Genomic DNA, 17,632 nt, shown 5'->3' with positions numbered 1-17,632 from the left:
TAGAGACACAAGTACTCTGTTCAATAGAGATACAAGTACTCTGTTCAGTAGAGATACAAGTACTCTGTTCAGTAGAGACACAAGTACTCTGTTCAGTAGCGATACAAGTACTCGCTTCAGTAGAGACACAAGTACTCTGTACAGTAGAGATACAAGTACTTTGTTCAGTAGAGATACAAGTACTCTGTTCAGTAGAGACACAAGTACTCTGTTCAGTAGAGACAGAGCAGGTGCTCAGTGCTGAAATACAGTAAAAGTACCACAGTCTAAAAGTACTCTGTCAGAAGTTAAAGTACACAAGTATTATCAGATACATGTATTTTAAGTACCAGTAGTAAAAATTCAAACTACATTTTGATTAAAGTACAATAACACAGCTCAAATACTACCAGTGTGTTGACATGGATAATACATATATTATGATAAATAAATATATATACATATATATACACACACACGAGGAGAGCTTTATAAACGTAAAGGTTCTCTGAAGCGCTTAGTAGTTTTAGTAGTTTTAGTATCTGCTCAGAGATCTCGTGTGATCACAGGGGGATTAGCTCAGATGGTAGAGCGCTCGCTTAGCATGCGAGAGGTAGCGGGATCGATGCCCGTATCCTCCAAGTCTTTTAGTAGACAAACACTGGAGTTCAGTGAGACAAAGGTTTCCACTGAAGCCTCCTCCTCTCCTCCTTCTGTAGCCTCCTTACTCCCCCTAAAGCCTCCTCACTCCTAAAATGTCCTGAAGTCTCCTCCTTCTGTAGCCTCCTTAAACCTCCTCTCTCCACACTGATGCCTTTGAAGGAGTAAACTGATCAGATATGTGTGTGCGTGTGTGTGTGTGTGTGTGTGTGTGTGTGTTCACTCCTTCATAAAGATGATGACAGAGTTCTGCAGCAGAAATAGAACAAAGCTGAGACGGTCGGTATGTTGAGTCATGAACAGCTGATTATTTTAGACTGTGACACACACACACACACACACACACACACTGTAATGCTGCTGGAACTTTCTATGTGTGTGTGTGTGTGTGTGTGTGTGTGTGTGTGTGTGTGTATATAAACAGCAGACCGTCTCACTCTCAGTCTAAACTCCTCCAGCAGCAGCATGTTGTGTCCCAGCGTCTTCCAGCCGTCCCCCTTCACTACGCGGTCTCTACTGGACCTGGACCTGGACCCGGTCTGGCCGGTCCGCAGCCTGTGGCCCGAGACCAGGCCGCTCCTCCACCTGGTGGAGCGGGAGGTGCTGCGCCTCCTGCTGGAGATGAGGCGGAGCACGGAGCACATGGAGAGGCTGCACCGGAGGATCTTCGAGGAGATCGACCAGACCTGGTCCCGGAGGGGGGCCTTTGAGACCATGGCGGTCCAGGGGCTGGCGAGGGAGGGCGGCGGCTTTGCCCTCAGTCTGGACACACAGGCGTTCTCCCCGGAGCAGCTGTCCGTCAAACAGGTGGGCAGGAAGCTGAGGGTGAGCGGCCAGACGGATAGGAAGCAGGACTCCTCCTGCTCCTCCTCCTGCTGTCAGGACTTCATGAAGGAGCTCCAGCTGCCGGACGGCGTCGACCACGAGGCCGTCACCTGCTCGCTGGTGGGGGGACGGCTGCAGATCCAGGCCCCCCCGGAGAGAGCGCTGCATGATGGGAAAGAGAGGCTGGTGCCCATCAGACTCACCTCCTCCATCACCTCCTCCTCCTCCTCCTCTTCGTCAGAGAGCAGCCCTGCTGAGAAGTGATCGGAGTGAAGCGTCTCGTCTGTCTTTAAATATGAACTGATATTAAATATTTATGACTCTGTGACTCGTTACTTTGATTCTTCTTCGTTCAACATAAACAAAGTCACTTCTCATGTTGACTCAGTAAAACAATATGTCACTTTATCATCATTCATGTCATTCAATTGATGTTACTCAGTTTAACTTCTTTTTGTCTTAAATGTAAACTGTTTGACACGCGGCTTGTTGATTTGTTGACAAACAATAAACAATAATGTGACAGTTTAAAAATATGACACAATATGATAAAGAAACGAGTCTAAAGATGTGTATCTGTGAGAGGACGAGAGTCTGAGTCAGAGGGGTCCTGGTCTTGGGGGGGGGGACCTGGTGGATGAGGTCATGGGGGGGATTGGGACTTCATGCTCATAGAGTCATGACTTCTTCTGTGTTTACGTGGAGTTTCTTTTTCTTCTTCTGTGTTTACGTGGAGTTTCTTCTTCTTCTTCTTCTGTGTTTACGTGGAGTTTCTTTTTCTTCTTCTGTGTTTACGTGGAGTTTCTTCTTCTTCTTCTGTGTTTACGTGGAGTTTCTTCTTCTTCTGTTTACGTGGAGTTTCTTCTTCTTCTTCTGTGTTTACGTGGAGTTTCTTCTTCTTCTGTGTTTACGTGGAGTTTCTTCTTCTTCTTCTTCTGTGTTTACGTGGAGTTTCTTCTTCTTCTTCTGTGTTTATGTGGAGTTTCTTCTTCTTCTTCTGTGTTTACATGGAGTTTCTTCTTCTTCTTCTTCTTCTGTGTTTACGTGGCGTTTCTTCTTCTTCTTCTGTGTTTACGTGGCGTTTCTTCTATTCAGTTGTATTTTGGTCGACTGTCTTTGTTTTCAATGTTCTATACTAATAAAGTTGTGACCAAACATTTGACTTGAGCACAATAAAAACACAGGACACCAGTTTTTTTCCTTTCTTTGTAAAATAATTCTCAATAAACTTAATTTATTCACAAACTGCTTTTCAAATTTGCCATGTCGTCATTGTTCTTTTTTTTCTTTTTCTTTTTTTAATCACATACAATAAAAAACATTTCTAAAAGACGAGACGTCCGAGTCTCTCTAACTTTGTACACGACTCCTCCGTCCTCGAGCTCTTTTATTTTTTATCTTTTAAAACACGATGCGTTCATCGCCGACACGTCGTCACGCTCAGACATCAGATTAGAAATATTAAGAAAAAACAGCAGAAAGTAATGAACAGAGGGACTAAGAGTTCAACAGCTACGGTACACATCTCCTCTTCTTCTTCTTCTTCATCGGTAGTTTAGTCTTTTCTCTTTTTTCTCTTTTTAACGTTTTGATTTACAGAATAATAGAATATGTTCAGTTAAGGCTTATGTCGGGCGTTATGGGGCGATCAACAGAAACAAACCAACGAACCAGGAGGGGGAGGGGCGCTCGTTTGAGTGTAGTACGGGGACACTGTGTGTGCAAATGTGTGTTACGGGGACATTGTGTGTGTGTGTCTGTATGTGTAAACGTGTTACGGGGACGTGTGTGTGTTACAGGTGCACCGAGTGTGTACATGTGTGATACTGGGATAATGTGTCATGTATTTGTGTTAAAGGGACAGTATTTTTAAGGGTCTTATAAGACCAGTGTGTGTGTTAGTGTGTGTGTGTGTGTGTGTGTACACGTCTTACAGGGAAACTGTGTGTGTGTATATGTGTTACACGGACACTGTAGTCTGCAAGTGTACTACAGGGGCACTTTGCATGCATATGTGGGTTAGTAGGACATCGTGTTCGGTAGGTGTGTTACAGGGAAACTGTGTGTGTCTGTGCATGTGTATAAATGGACATGTTCTGCATGTGTGTTTCAAGGACAATATGTATATGTGTGTTACAGGGACATTGTGTTTGTATACGTGTGTTACAGGGACATTGCGTTTGTATACGTGTGTTACAGGGACATTGCGTTTGTATATGTGTGTTACAGGGACATTGTGTTTGTATATGTGTGTTACAGGGACATTGTGTTTGTATGTGTGTGTTACAGGAACATTGTGTTTGTATATGTGTGTTATGGAGACATTCTGGTTTGTTTTTTAAATGTAGTTGTTTTGTAAATTTAAGTGAAGACTGTACCTGTTTCTATTTTTAGTGGACAACACGTGAAGCTAACAAGCTAGCTTAGAGCTAACTATTCTCGTCTTAAAGGAGCAGTCCAACACTTTAATAAATAGTCTCATCGTCTTCCTCTCAGAGCGAGATGTTCAACACGTCACCTGACAGGAGTCTGGTTAGAGGCAGGGGTCCCCCAGTCTTTATGCTAAGCTAGGCTAACAAACATGAAACTGTGTTTCTAAAATTGAACTGTTCCTTTAAGAGAGGCAAAGTGAAACCAACACATGAAACGTTAACATGACGATCCATCACAGCCGACGTTTAGACATCTTTAATCTTCAATCAAAATGTATTGAATCGTAACTCTTTTACTCTTTGGTACATTCAGGGACATTTGGACATCCGAGGCCTGAGAGTCTTTCTGCTGAACTGAACCGACCAAAGATGTGTTTTTGTTTCTAACGGATTCCTGTTAACTTGTCGATTGTCTCCCTGGTTTCAGTCTCTGACGTCGCCATTAGATGCGTTTTTAAATCAGCGGCTGACATGTCAACTCTCGGATGTCTGAGTGTCCTTGAACGCATCACTAAAGAGACCTTTACTTGCTCCACTAAGGAGCTGACGTCGTCGGTTTGTCAGCGGGATTTTTGTAAAAAACTACAAACTCGATTCACATGAAACTTGGTGGAAGGGTGCGGCACGAGCCAAGGAAGATCCCAGAATGCTTTGGGGCGAAAATCAAAAATCAAACGCAGACTGTGACGGATGATTTAAATGAGGGTGTGAAAGCATCGGCAGGAATGTGGAGAATGATTCTCAGCAGGAAACGTGTGGTTCAGACCTTCAACTTCTTCTTCTTCTTCTAGTGACTCAAGCAGAAACTGGGAGAATATATTTTAAATAAAAATCATAAAATAACCTTTTGGACGTCCTGGTTGTCACTTGGTCACCTGGTGGTTCTGTGAATCTTCAGCATCCAGATTAAACCCAGAGAAGAAGAGTGAACCTCTTCTATGAAGTATAGAACACTATTTAAGGATTTTACTAGTTTCTTTATCCTGTGATTTCAAAATAAAAGTGTTTCCTGTGAGGGTGTGAATCAAAAGCATCTGAAAACATGAGCGGTGAAGAAGAGGCTGTAGCCTTCCTCCTCCTCTTCTTCTTCTGTGGTGCTTTAACGGCATCATGGAGACGAGACGTTTGTGAGACAAACAATCAAATAAATAAATAAATAAATAAATAAATAAATGACATCATCTGGATTCAATCTGAAGTCACATGACCACCAGGAGCTCGTGATGTCACACACACACACACACACACACACACACACACACACACACACCAATAGGTGGACAACAGCATCAGTGGCTACCTGCCCTCAGTGAGGTCTGACAGGACGACGACACCAATCAGCAGCCAACCTGAACGCATCGCCACGCCCAGTCACATGACCGCGTGTGTGTGTGTGTGTGTGTGTGTGTGTGTGTGTGTGTGTGTGTGGTCGATTGATCGATCTGAACTATCTCCTGATATAAACAAAGTTGTTCCAATGAACGCTGATTGATTCTGATGTTTACTGTCATGAATTATCATTATTATCATTATTATTCTTCTTCTCTGGTGTCGCGGTGTAAGGACCTACTCGTGGCGATGGCGTTGTGAGGTTTGGCGCTGCAGCGCGGCGGCCTCGTCGGACCGCTGAACGTGTTGGAAGACACCTGGACGGGTCTTCGGGTACCTGGTGAGTTAGCGCGATGCTAAGCTAAACTTCCTCTCCTTCAGTCTTCACCGTCCGGCAGTCACATCATCGCTGTCGTCAGCGTTCAGCTCACCCAATGAGAGAAGGCGTTGTTCCTGAGAGCCTTGCTGATTGGTGGCAAGGAGGCGCGGTGTGAAGGAGACGATGGCGGTGCGTGGGGGGGGGGGGGGGGGGGGCTTCAGATCCAAAAAACTAAAAACCCAAAACAACAGAAACAAGAGAACACCCTTCCATTTACAAACGCCTCAGTTTTCTTCTATCAAGTTCAAGTCCAGTTCTGTACAATCCCTCTCGAACACGGCCTGCTGCGCCGCCTCACGCTCCTGCGCCTCCTCCTCCTCGCCGTCGTCCTCCTCCTCCTCGTCGTCCTCCTCGCGGCACTCCTCGTCGCTCTCGCTCAGCGGCCCGATGCTGGTCCTGCCCAGGCACTCGGCCGGCGAGCAGGATCCCCGGAAGTCGCCCATGAAGGACTCCATGCCCATGAAGACGTCACCGCAGGCCAGCCTGCCGCCGCCGCGCTCCAGACACTGAGGGTCGATGCTGCGCGTCTGCAGGAGAGAAGAAGAAGAAGAAGAAGAAGAAGAAGAAGAAGAAGAAGAAGTGATGAGATCAAAATAACACACGTCGGATTCTGACCTCATTAAGAGCCATGAAAATAAAAGGAGCTTAAAGAACTTCAGCAGAACGGTACCTGGGTCATCTTGGTGAAGTCGAGGACGGGTCTGGCACACGGTCTGTCGGGGTCCCGGCGTCTCTTCAGACCCGGTTTGAGCAGCAGCAGGTCGCAGGGCTGCGAGTGGCAGCGCGGCAGCTGCGGCGGCAGACTCCGCCTCAGAGACGACGGCGTGCTGCAGGCCGAGGACGGCGAGGCGGGAACCGGGCCGCCCGACGCCGACACGGCCGAGCAGCTCGGCGGATGCGCCGACATCTGGCTCGGCACCGGAGGAGGCGGCGCCGGCGGCAGGAACGTGGAGGCCGCCGCCGCCGAGTCTCTGATGAGCACGGGGGAGAGGGAGAAACGCCTCTGAGGAGGGGGAGGCGGGTGTAGGGGGGAGGGCGAGGAGGAGCAGGAGGAGGGCGAGGGGAAGAAGCAGCAACAGGCTCCGCCCCCCGCCGCTGCCTCGCTGGGGTCCCACGGAAAGCTCCAGGGCAGCGGGGAGTCCGGAGACAGCGCCAGGCTGAAGAAGGTGGGGCTGGAGGAGGAGTGCAGCGACGAGTTCAGGGAGGAGCTGGGGGCGCGGAGCGGACAGGCCCCTCCCCCCGCCACGCTCACCCCTATGACCCCTCCCCCCGCCGTGACCCCTCCCCCGTGACACTGCTGGCGACTGACGGGAGTCCAGACCCGCGAGGCGCTGGGCCGCCAGGTGTAGCGGCAGCGCGACAGGTCCTCGGGCACCGACAGCGAGCGGCAGTGCCGTTTGGGGGGAGGGGGAGGGGGCGGTGGGGGCCCGGGGCCGCCGAGGGGGGGGGCCGTCGGGGCCCCGGGGAGGGACAGCTCAGATGCCGAGGTGCTGGGGGCCAGAGGCCGGTGCTGCTGCAGGTGAGAGGGGGGGGCGCCGTCCAGGGGGTCGCCCCCCTCCTGCAGGTGAGCATCTGAGGGCACCAGGGGCACGGGGGAGGGGGGGAAACTAGAGCTCAGTAACCCCCCCTGCAGGCCGGACTTGGAGGGAGGGCAGAGCTGCCAGTAGCTGCTCTCTGAGAGGAACAAACACAAACACGATTACTTTATTTACTTTTCAGTTGCATCATGGGAAATGTAGGATCCAGTGTTTCTCAGGGTTTTACCCAAACTACAGACCGAGAGTCAGGATCTCTCTGCTGAACACATTTGGATCATTGTGTTGTAATTTACTGACTCGCAGCCCTTGAATGTGAAACACTCACCAGGCATCAAGCCATCTGGGGGCCAGCACTCTGCGAGGGTTTTCGGGTCCAGCAGGGACTAAAAGAGTTTTAACAGAAAATTACATTTTATTTGTGTTGAAGGAAATGTTAAAAACTCAAAGGAGCCGTAGATGTTGAATAAAAACAAACAAATATACAATTTTATCATTTTAAAAATGATCATTTGAAATGTCACAGACAAGGACTTTCTTCACGGCGCCCTAAGACGTTCCTTCACGACGTTCTTCGACGTTCCTTCGCGACGTTCTTCAACGTTCCTTCGCGACGTTCCTTCGCGGCGCCCTAAGACGTTCCATCGCGGAGCCCTAAAACGATCCTTCACAGCGTTCTTCAACATTCCTTCACGGCGCCCTAAGACGTTCCTACGCGGCGCCCTAAGACGTTCCTTCGCGGCGCCCCAAGACAATCCTTCGCGGCGCCCCAAGACGTTCCTTCGCGGCGCCCCAAGACAATCCTTCGCGCCGCCCCAAGATGTTCCTTCGCGGTGCCCTAAGATGTTCCTTCACACCGTTCTTCGACGTTCCTTCGCGGAGCCTTAAGACGTTCCTTTGCGGCGCCCTAAGACATTCCATTGCGGCGCCCTAAGACATTCCATTGCGGCGCCCTAAGACATTCCATTGCGGCGCCCTAAGACAATCCTTCACACCGTTCTTCAACGTTCCTTCACGGCGCCCTAAGACGTTCCTACGCGACGCCCCAAGACGTTCCATCGCGGAGCCCTAAAACGATCCTTCACACCGTTCTTCGACGTTCCTTCGCGGAGCCTTAAGACATTCCTTCGTGAAGCCTTAAGACGTTCCTTCGCGGCGCCCTAAAACGATCCTTCACACCGTTCTTCGACCTTCCTTCGCGGAGCCTTAAGACGTTCCTTCGCGGAGCCTTAAGACGTTCCTTCGCGAAGCCTTAAGACGTTCCTTCGCGGCACCCTAAGACATTCCATCGCGCCGCTCTACGACGTTCCTTTGTGCCGCTCTACGACGTTCCTTCATGCCGTTCTTCGACGTTCCTTCGCGCCGTTCTATGACAATCCTTCGCGCCGCTCTACAACGATCCTGTTGGAACTCACCAGATAGAAATCCCCTGGCGGAGCAGGGTCACCTTCCAGAGTCTGCTTCCTCAGGCTCTCCAACAACAGCGTGACCACAACATGGTGGCAGGGGGCGGGGCCAAGGGGGAAGACGGGGGAGGAGAGGGAGAGAGCGAGGGGGAGAGGGGAGGAGGAACAAGAGGAGGGAGGGGACAGCCACAGCCGGTGTTTTAGGGTGTCCGGCCGATCGGTCCGTCGCAGGAGAGGGGGGGAGGGGCTGAGGGCTGAGACTCCTCCTCCTCCTCCTTACCTCAGGGCCAGGTAGCCCCGCCCACTCTCACAAGGACATTGTCAAGTCAGCTGTTGCAGCCGGCAGCGCACCTGGAGAGGAAGGAGAGACACACGAGTGTTGAGGAGAGCTAGTAACGTTAGCAGCACCGCTAACGGCTAACCAACGGAGGTTCACTTCAGTTACATCATGATGCCTTCAGGCTCTGCTCAGTGAACACGAGTACTGGCTGAAGGTATATAATAACGTTATCGTGTGTATATATATATATATATCTATATATATATACACACCGTATTTTTCGGACTATAAGGCGCACTTAAAATCCTTAAATTTTCTCAAAAATTGACAGTGCGCCTTATAATCCAGCGCGCCTTATGTATGGTCACTTGTTGTGCTTATTGATCGATTTTATGTGGTACAATGCGCTCAAAAATCTGCCGAAATATGTAAGTACGACTTTGGTAAGCAACGAAGCCGCTCCGCTCAATGGATATTCAGAGCATTACGGTACGCTGTGTCACTACCTGATCGGCCCCGTAACAGGAATGTAATGTCTAAACTAAAAGTCAAAATCGATCAATAAGCACAACAAGTAACCATCGGTCGCAACCGTTGTCCGAGCTTTCACGAAAGCTGGAATCATTTTTTTTCTGTACCGGTATTTGTTGTTACAACTGAGTTGAATAAAGTTTGATTTACCGGACTGTGTTGTTTTGCTTAATGCGCCTTATAATCCGGTGCGGTTTATGTGTGAACACAGACACATTAATTCACAGTGCGCCTTATAATCCGGTGCGCCTTATAGTCCGAAAAATACGGTGTATATATATATACATACATACATACATACATACAAACAATGAATTGACGTTGCCGTTTTACGCCTCGATGACGTTATGTTGAGTGTTGATGGAGCTGCTACAATGTTAGCTTAGCCTAGCACCGATCGATCTGAGCTCCATTGAGAAAACTAGTATTTTAAAAGTTATTTGTTTGTCTTGTGGAGAAAACTAACAAAACAAATACAAATTTACAAATCGCCATCATTATGTAGTTATTTCGGCGTCCCCTTTTTGTCCGTTTATTGCAGTTAAATCACATAAAGTCAGTTTACTTAGTGTTCATACAGCTGTAGTGAACAGACAACACGGTTTAGTCTCCTGGTATCTGGACTACACAACACGTACTACACACTCCAGTCTGTTCAATTCACTCAGGCTTACATTATTCATAGAATAGTACTTCAACACACATTGCTTTTGTTGTGTTGATTTCATAAACTATATATATTATACAAGAAATATAACTGATACTGTGTAAAGAATACTGCTGTTAACAAGAACCTGATCTGTTTAAAGTGATTACAACCAAATGTTATTGTACTTTAGTTCATACAGCTGGTCTTACTGGTACTACTGGCCTTGCTGGTCTTACTGGTACTACTGGTCATCCTGGTGCTACTGGTCTTACTGGTCTGCCTGGTGCTACTGGTCTTCCTGGTCTTACTGGTGCTACTGGTCTTGCTGGTCTTAATGGTCTTCCTGGTGCTACTGGTCTTCCTGGTGCTACTGGTCTTAATGGTCTTCCTGGTGCTACTGGTCTTACTGGTCTTGCTGGTCTTAATGGTCTTCCTGGTGCTACTGGTCTTCCTGGTGCTACTGGTCTTCTTGGTGCTACTGGTCTTGCTGGTCTTCCTGGTACTACTGGTGCTACTGATCTTGCTGGTCTTCCTGGTGCTACTGGTCTTGCTGGGAGGGTTAATCACGTGGTTGAAGACTGGCTCAGTGTTTGGTGATGACAGGAGGCCCACTGTGCAGCCTGTCTGATGCCGGACTGGCTGCTGCTAGCTTGTGGCTAACAGATCCCATTGTTTCCAACGAGGGATGCTAACACGCAGAAGAAGTGTTTTTTTCTCCCCCGTTAGAGAGCACAATACATGTGTGAATGTCGTTATTCTACATACTTAAAATAATTCAGATACGTGGTATTAACGCAGGCCGGTTACATCACCGGAACGGTTAGCTTTGCTATAAATAATATGTCAACTCGTTATTACTTTCAAGGTCGGCACAATAAATTCAGCCATTTTGCTCCCTTGAAACAAAACGGATGATGAAGATTGTTCCGACGCCGAGACAGACTCGCTGCCTCCCGGGTGATCGGGCCGGTCTGAGAGAGAGGAGGGTGGGGGGGTTCTGCGGGGCTAACGGGGCTAACGGAGAAGCTACACTGGCCGCCTGTCTGGATGAATCCAGGGGCAGAAGCAAGCGAGCTAACGGTGGCTGACTGACCTGCCAACCGTTAGCCGCGTTAGCTCTGACGTTAGCTACAGCCGCGTTAGCTCTAACGTTAGCTACTGCCGCGTTAGCTGCAAAACAAACCCGGTAAATATCACCCAGGTTGTTCTGCTTTATCGTCCCTACGTCAGCTTCTACCCGAGAGAGGTTATTTCTGGCTCAGGCTAACTCGCATCCTAGAACCAGCGGCGCTAACGGCGCTAACGCCGGAGGATGTGTGTGATACCGTCTGGCCGGCCTGTGAGCGCTCAGGAGCGGCGTGTGAGGAGGAAAACACTGCGGGAGGCTGCGGTGCGTTAGCTAGCTACCAACACAAACAAGCGCTCCTTTCTCTCACGCTTCAGCCGGCTGGCAGCTTACCTTATCCGGCAACAACCTCCGCAGGGTGTCGGTGTTTGAAGCTCGGCTCCGTCGGCTGGTAGACGGCCCTCGGTGTGTATTGACCCAGTATTATTATTTAAAGAGCACCGGAGCTGTCAGCACCACCACCGACCACAATGAATTAAAGTCCCGGATTTAAGGTCCGCAACGAGGCGAGCGTCCGTTATAATCACCGGTCCAGTGTGGCGGAACCATTAGAACATCATCATCATAATCATAATAATAAGGAGTCTGTGTGCACACGCCCGTGAGCGGGAGGCATTCATAAATAACATTTACGGTGGAGGAGGTGTGGGGGGGGGGGGGAGGAGGAGCAAGAGGAAGAGCAGGAGGAGGAAGAGGGACTGAGGGAGAGGAAGAGGAGGGGGAGGAAGAGCAAGAGGAAAATGAGGAGCTGAGAGAGAGGAGGAAGGAGAAGTACCTCAGTATTGTACCTGTAGTACTCTAGATGTACTGCCTACATTATTAAAAGAGAGAATACATGTTATTATGTATTAATATTTATCTTCACATCTGATGTCAGCTTTTTATCTTCTGTTCATTTAATATTATAATTGTTTATTTTATTTACCTCCTGAAATACTGAAACCATGTAAATTATCTGTATTTGTATGATGTATTTGTATCTGGATGATGTATCTGTATGATGTATTTGTATCTGAAGAAGAAGGCGGAGCTTTACCTTTATTTACATCTTTATTAAAGAATTTTTCAGCTTCGCTCTCGATACTCAAGCAGCACAAAAATGACAAATTGAGACGAAAAGTAAAAGAAAACTCACAACACAAAGGACAGCCCCCCCCCCCCCCATGAACCAGGAGGTGAAGCAGGACGAGCTGGAGCCCGATCCAGACAGCAGAGCATGAAGTGACAACAACAGCCTGCAGAGAGGCGACGACGTGATCAACAAAGTGACTTCAGGTAGAAAACAAACGGCTCCACCGGTGCAGGACTCCTACGACTAAACACCACGCAGGGGACAAGTGCTCCAACACAAAGGTACGGAAAGTGTAAACTATAGCTCCATGCTCGGGTCAAGCGTTCAGCTGAGAGAGGAGGCGGTTCCTCTCGGGTTCTCTTCAGGTCGCGGCCCTCCTCGTGGATCAGGACCGATCACGTCCCTGCTGTCGTTACGGTAACTAGTGAACCATCTTAAAAAGACAAAGACGCAGCGGACAACAGAAGACACGCCGGCTGCGCTCAGACTCCAGAGCGTTGATCCGTTTCAGATCCTTCAGTACGGGTTCCACAAGAGCTGCTCGGAGAAGACGGGAACCTGCTGGTCATCAGAGCCGAGGTCTACGGAGAACGAGTGAAGTTAGTGAGGAACATCTCCAGCTTCTCCATCACTTCATCTACAAGGTTTGTTTTCCTCTGAAAAACTAGCAAAATACATTGAGTCATGTACTTAAGAACACTTCTGGAAGTACTTGAGCGTATTCCCCTTTTTCTGCTTCTACTACAAGTGATGAACACATTAATACATGTTGTACTTTGTGTCTGTAGCTAATTACACATCACAGCTGACTAGAACGACATGTGGTGCTTCCCAAGGTTCAACACTGGGGCCTCTTGTGTTCAACATCTACATGCTCCACTAGCTCAGGTCATCATTATGCAGACGATACACACATCTACATCACTAAATCACCTTGACTCCAACTCTGAGGTTACGTGTAACGGAGTATTTATACACTGCGGCATTGGTTCTGAACCTTCCTCCACCTGTGGGCTCACCTGGGCCGCTGTCAGCCTCCAGCAGGAGGCGGAGCCAGTCGGTCACGTCGTCGCTGGAGGTGATCTGCCTCCTGAAGGAGCAGCTGAATCCAGGAGGAGAACGGAGAGTCCTGTGGTTCCTCTCGGCCTCCTGACAGAACAGGTGGTTCAAAACAACCCGTTTACTGAACTACAGCAGCACATCAGTGAGCAGCTCTTTCTTTCTTTCTTTCTTTCTTTCTTTCTTTCTTTCTTTCTTTCTTTCTTTCTATCTATCCATCTATCCATCTATCCATCCATCTATCACAGCGCGGTGTGTTCAGGTGTTACCGGAGACAGTGGGACGTTCCAGGGTCCAGGACGCTCCAGAGACGTCACAGCCGACAGAGGAGACACAGAGGAGGCTTTAGAGGCTGCTGAAGTCTCCTTCTCTCTCTGCTTGTCTCCTCCGTCCTCACACGGGTCAGAGGTCATCTTCGCCAGCTGGTTCTGCCTGAAATAAAACACCAGAAGAAGAGTTTCCTCTTAATGTACTAAAACACATCCACCACCATTAACAACTATTAATCTTATAGTATTCATCATCATTATTACTACTTTTACAGTAATAGTAGTAATAATACATTATCATTGTTATTTTTATAGTATTTATTCATATTTGTAGTTTTTATTATCATTACTATTTTTTATAATATTATTTTGTATCTTTTAATTTTATAGTACTTAATATTTTTTCATTTGTATAGTATTTATTATCATTAATATTATAGTATTTAATAATAATATTTGTATAGTATTTATTAATACAATTTTTATTTGTATAGTATTTATTAATATGTTTATTTGTATAGTATTTATTAATATGTTTATTTGTATAGTATTTATTAATATGTTTATTTGTATAGTATTTATTAACATGTTTATTTGTATAGTATTTATTAACATGTTTATTTGTATAGTATTTATTAATATGTTTATTTGTATAGTATTTATTAACATGTTTATTTGTATAGTATTTATTAACATGTTTATTTGTATAGTATTTATTAATATGTTTATTTGTATAGTATTTATTAATATTATTTCCGTCCACCTACAGCTGCTCCACTGGGTCCAGTGTGTTGGTTCCGTCCGGCTGGCCGTCGCTCAGCGGGTCCCACAGGTGCAGCGCTCGTCTCCACAGACGCACCTGCATGTCCCAGGACCGCCGGCTGTACTTCCGGTACTTGTTGGGAGTAGAGGGGTGGAGCTTAGCGTCCCTCAGGTGTCTGAGGAGGAGGAGGAGCCAGGAAGTCAACCGTGTGATCGATGCTAACAGCTCCATGTGAAGGTGTGCTCTCTCACCTGGGGACCTGCTGCAGGTAGTTCTGGTACCCGATGGTGTTCTTTCCATACTGGATCTGTTTCTGCCGGCGCTTCAGAACCGCCCCATTGGTCTCTGTGTTGTTCGGGTCCGGCAGGACCGGGTAGCACCGGTCGTAGGGGGACCTGCGCGGTATTAAAAAAATAAAATACAGAAAACACCTGAACGCCTCATAACGTCATCAGTTGTGTTCACTAGGGATGGGTATCGTTTGGGGTTTTTCCGATACCGGTGGTAAAACGATACCGGTGCTAAACGGTGCCTGATCCGATACTTAAAAAAAACAAACACAAAACGTCGATTGACGACATTAAAGAAAGGCTTTTTTTTTTTATTGCCACGGCAATTTGTTTTCTTCACATTGAATATAATAACTGTTTGAAGTATACTATAAATATAAATAAATACAAAACACTTGGCTTCAAACTACAGCTTCAAACTTTTTAACTTCAAACTATGAACAATATATTAACTGTTAACAACAGTTTACTTAAATACATATAAATAAACTTCAGCAATTATTTTGCAGAAATATGAGCATATTTGCCTCGTCACTGAAAAGAAGCAGCGAACGTATTTCATATTGGCACCGGTTTTCGGTACCCAACCCTAGTGTTCACTGACCTCTTGTTGTCCAGATCGTCCGTCCCCACGGCAATGCTGCTGGTGGACACTTTAAGGATACAACGTTCCAAGATGGACGGCCTGGGGGGGGGGGGGGGGGGGGGGGGGGGGGCAAGACCAGACCAGTTTAGACCAGACTGCCGTTTTGGTTTAAAGGAATGTTTCCACATGTTCACACAAAAGTAGTGATTGTTTCCAGTCTGTATGCTAAGCTACACTATGCTAAGCTACACTATGCTAAGCTACTACAGACATCTGCTGTTTAAATAAAGAACATAAAGAAGTTGAACCTGCAGGTTTTGTTGCTGGCAGATCTGTCTCGTCCTCGCAGGCCGCCGACAGCAGGAGGAGACTGAGCCGGAGACGCGTTACTGAGAGGAGGACCAGAAGACCAAAACCAGAAGAAGAAGACAACAAGGAAGACCAAAAACCAGAAGACGACCAAAAACCAGGAGAAGAGGAGGACCAAAAACCAGGAGAAGAGGAGGACCAAAAACCAGAAGAAGAGGAGGACCAAAAACCAGAAGAAGAGGAGGACCAAAAACCAGAAGAAGAGGAGGACCAAAAACCAGAAGAAGAGGAGGACCAAAAACCAGGAGAAGAGGACCAAAAACCAGGAGAAGAGGACCAAAAACCAGGAGAAGAGGACCAAAAACCAGAAGAAGAGGAGGACCAAAAACCAGAAGAAGAGGAGGACCAAAAACCAGAAGAAGAGGAGGACCAAAAACCAGAAGAAGAGGAGGACCAAAAACCAGAAGAAGAGGAGGACCAAAAACCAGAAGAAGAGGAGGACCAAAAACCAGAAGAAGAGGAGGACCAAAAACCAGGAAAAGAGGAAGACCAAAAACCAGGAGAAGAGGAGGACCAAAAACCAGGAGAAGTGGAGGACCAAAAACCAGGAGAAGAGGAAGACCAAAAACCAGAAGAAGAGGACCAAAAACCAGAAGAAGAGGAGGACCAAAAACCAGAAGAAGAGGAGGACCAAAAACCAGGAAAAGAGGAAGACCAAAAACCAGGAGAAGAGGAGGACCAAAAACCAGGAGAAGTGGAGGACCAAAAACCAGGAGAAGAGGAAGACCAAAAACCAGAAGAAGAGGACCAAAAACCAGAAGAAGAGGAGGACCAAAAACCAGAAGAGAACAAAAACCAGGTTTTTAAAAGAAGCTTTGTCAGAACAATAACTTGATGTCATCATGAAGAATCATCATCAGCTGGAATAAATACTGAGAATCTATACTTCACTTAGAGTACTTTGTGCTGATGTACTTGTACTTTAGTAGGTCCATTGTCTGCTACTTTATACTTCATTAGTACTTTCAGCAGTACTTTACCAATAACACTTTAGCTTTTACTGAAGTATGTTTGTGTGTATTTCTACACTGTGGTACTAGTACTGATCAGAGTACTACTCACCTGACCAGACTGTCGAAGACGGAGCTGCAGCCGGGGAGGAGCCAGGGCTCGGGGGCGGAGCCTCTGGGGGCGGAGGTCAGCAGCGGGTCGGGGAGGCCGTCCCACACGGCGTCCGACCAGCCCTTTGCACACGACCACGAGCCGAGACAGAAGCTGAGGACACAAACGTCTCATCAGAGGACGGACCAGCACGAAATATGTCGGCCATTTTTGTAGCTTCCTCTTGGATCTGAAACCTGGTCGTAATCGTCCCGAACACGAGGAGTAGAAACCTGATGTATAATATTTACTACAAATACTTCTATCCTTTAGGACGACAACTTACTTCTAATAATTACTAACAGACATTAAGTTATTATTATATTTGTCAGAACATCCATCAGAATTAAAGATTAAATGAATGTTGTTCAGCCCTCAGTCTTGCCTGCAGGTATAACCTCAACCAATCAGAGAGCTGGAGCCTGACAGGCAAAACCCAGGTCAAAAAAAACAAACAGCTAGCTTGTGTTAATTAATGTAAAAAGAGCTGATTGCCACCTGCAGATTACATTCATCCTTCATATATATAATTATATAAATATACAATTATATTTTATGTATTTATACACAAACATGCATGCACTCTTCTTCTCTGGAGTTCAACAGATGCAGATTTTAGGATTAAAACAACCTTTAAATGAATCTCAATAAAACAGAAATGAGAATAAAAGTGATGAACACGTGACCCCGGTCCGCTGTGGTACCGGGGGTTTTACCCACGTGTCCCGGTACTGTGTGTCTCGTGCGTCTGTCTCTAGCACAGGCGTAGAAAGGTGCGTTTCCGGTTCGCAGGTACAGACCTGGAGGAGAGCAGCGGGCTCTGGGCTGCTGGTTCCACTCCGCTGCTGGACATCATCGCTCTTTGACTTTGGCGCCGTCGGAGCCATTGTTCCGCTTTCATCGCTCTTTAATGAGCCGCACCTGAGGAGGGCGAGAAGGGGGCGGGGCCTGCTGGGGCCACGAGACTCACCTGGGCAGCTTCCGGTTTCTGC

At 47.3% G+C, this 17,632-nt stretch overlaps 3 protein-coding genes and 1 non-coding gene across 4 annotated transcripts; 2 read left to right on the top strand and 2 right to left on the bottom strand.

Annotated features, from left to right (window-relative positions):
- Positions 1-547: 547 nt before the first annotated feature.
- trnaa-agc (transfer RNA alanine (anticodon AGC)) lies at positions 548-620 on the top strand. The gene has a single exon. It is a non-coding gene; the product is annotated as a tRNA-Ala (tRNA).
- A 408-nt stretch (positions 621-1,028) lies between these two features.
- Positions 1,029-2,021, top strand: LOC137888292 (heat shock protein beta-11-like). The gene has a single exon (XM_068731665.1). It carries the CDS (start codon positions 1,105-1,107, stop codon positions 1,726-1,728), a length of 624 nt encoding a protein of 207 aa, XP_068587766.1. The 5' UTR covers positions 1,029-1,104; the 3' UTR covers positions 1,729-2,021.
- A 126-nt stretch (positions 2,022-2,147) lies between these two features.
- fam53c (family with sequence similarity 53 member C) lies at positions 2,148-11,752 on the bottom strand. Its single transcript, XM_068731664.1, has 5 exons — positions 11,465-11,752; positions 8,555-8,896; positions 7,468-7,525; positions 6,275-7,278; positions 2,148-6,131 (listed from the first exon to the last, which is right to left on the bottom strand). Exons 3-5 carry the CDS (start codon positions 7,472-7,474, stop codon positions 5,829-5,831), a joined length of 1,314 nt encoding a protein of 437 aa, XP_068587765.1. The 5' UTR covers positions 7,475-7,525; positions 8,555-8,896; positions 11,465-11,752; the 3' UTR covers positions 2,148-5,828.
- A 670-nt stretch (positions 11,753-12,422) lies between these two features.
- On the bottom strand, positions 12,423-17,512 carry slbp2 (stem-loop binding protein 2). The gene is made up of 9 exons (XM_068731756.1): positions 17,441-17,512; positions 16,602-16,754; positions 15,479-15,559; positions 15,189-15,269; positions 14,546-14,689; positions 14,299-14,469; positions 13,532-13,694; positions 13,223-13,352; positions 12,423-12,784 (listed from the first exon to the last, which is right to left on the bottom strand). The coding sequence occupies exons 1-9, from the start codon at positions 17,494-17,496 to the stop codon at positions 12,720-12,722; spliced, it is 1,044 nt and encodes a 347-aa protein (XP_068587857.1). The 5' UTR covers positions 17,497-17,512; the 3' UTR covers positions 12,423-12,719.
- Between the last annotated feature and the right edge of the window lie 120 nt (positions 17,513-17,632).

The sequence above is a fragment of the Cebidichthys violaceus genome, unplaced genomic scaffold, assembly GCF_023349555.1.
Source record: "Cebidichthys violaceus isolate CVI_PGR_0920_01 unplaced genomic scaffold, fCebVio1.0.p SCAF_53, whole genome shotgun sequence".
Lineage (NCBI taxonomy): Eukaryota > Metazoa > Chordata > Actinopteri > Perciformes > Stichaeidae > Cebidichthys > Cebidichthys violaceus.
This window is presented reverse-complemented; position numbering and strand designations above follow the sequence as displayed.

Bases quoted from the DNA above. Each gene is read 5' to 3' on its own strand.
- LOC137888292 (XM_068731665.1), top strand. From the start codon at position 1,105: ATGTTGTGTCCCAGCGTCTTCCAGCCGTCCCCCTTCACTACGCGGTCT.
- fam53c (XM_068731664.1), bottom strand. The intron at 6,132-6,274 runs GTACCGTTCTGC...TCTCTCCTGCAG, and splicing joins ACTTCACCAAGATGACCCAG to ACGCGCAGCATCGACCCTCA.
- slbp2 (XM_068731756.1), bottom strand. From the start codon at position 17,496: ATGATGTCCAGCAGCGGAGTGGAACCAGCAGCCCAGAGCCCGCTGCTC. The intron at 14,470-14,545 runs GTGAGAGAGCAC...CCTCCTCCTCAG, and splicing joins TACCTGCAGCAGGTCCCCAG to ACACCTGAGGGACGCTAAGC. The intron at 13,695-14,298 runs GTAGGTGGACGG...GTTTTATTTCAG, and splicing joins CTGGACCCAGTGGAGCAGCT to GCAGAACCAGCTGGCGAAGA.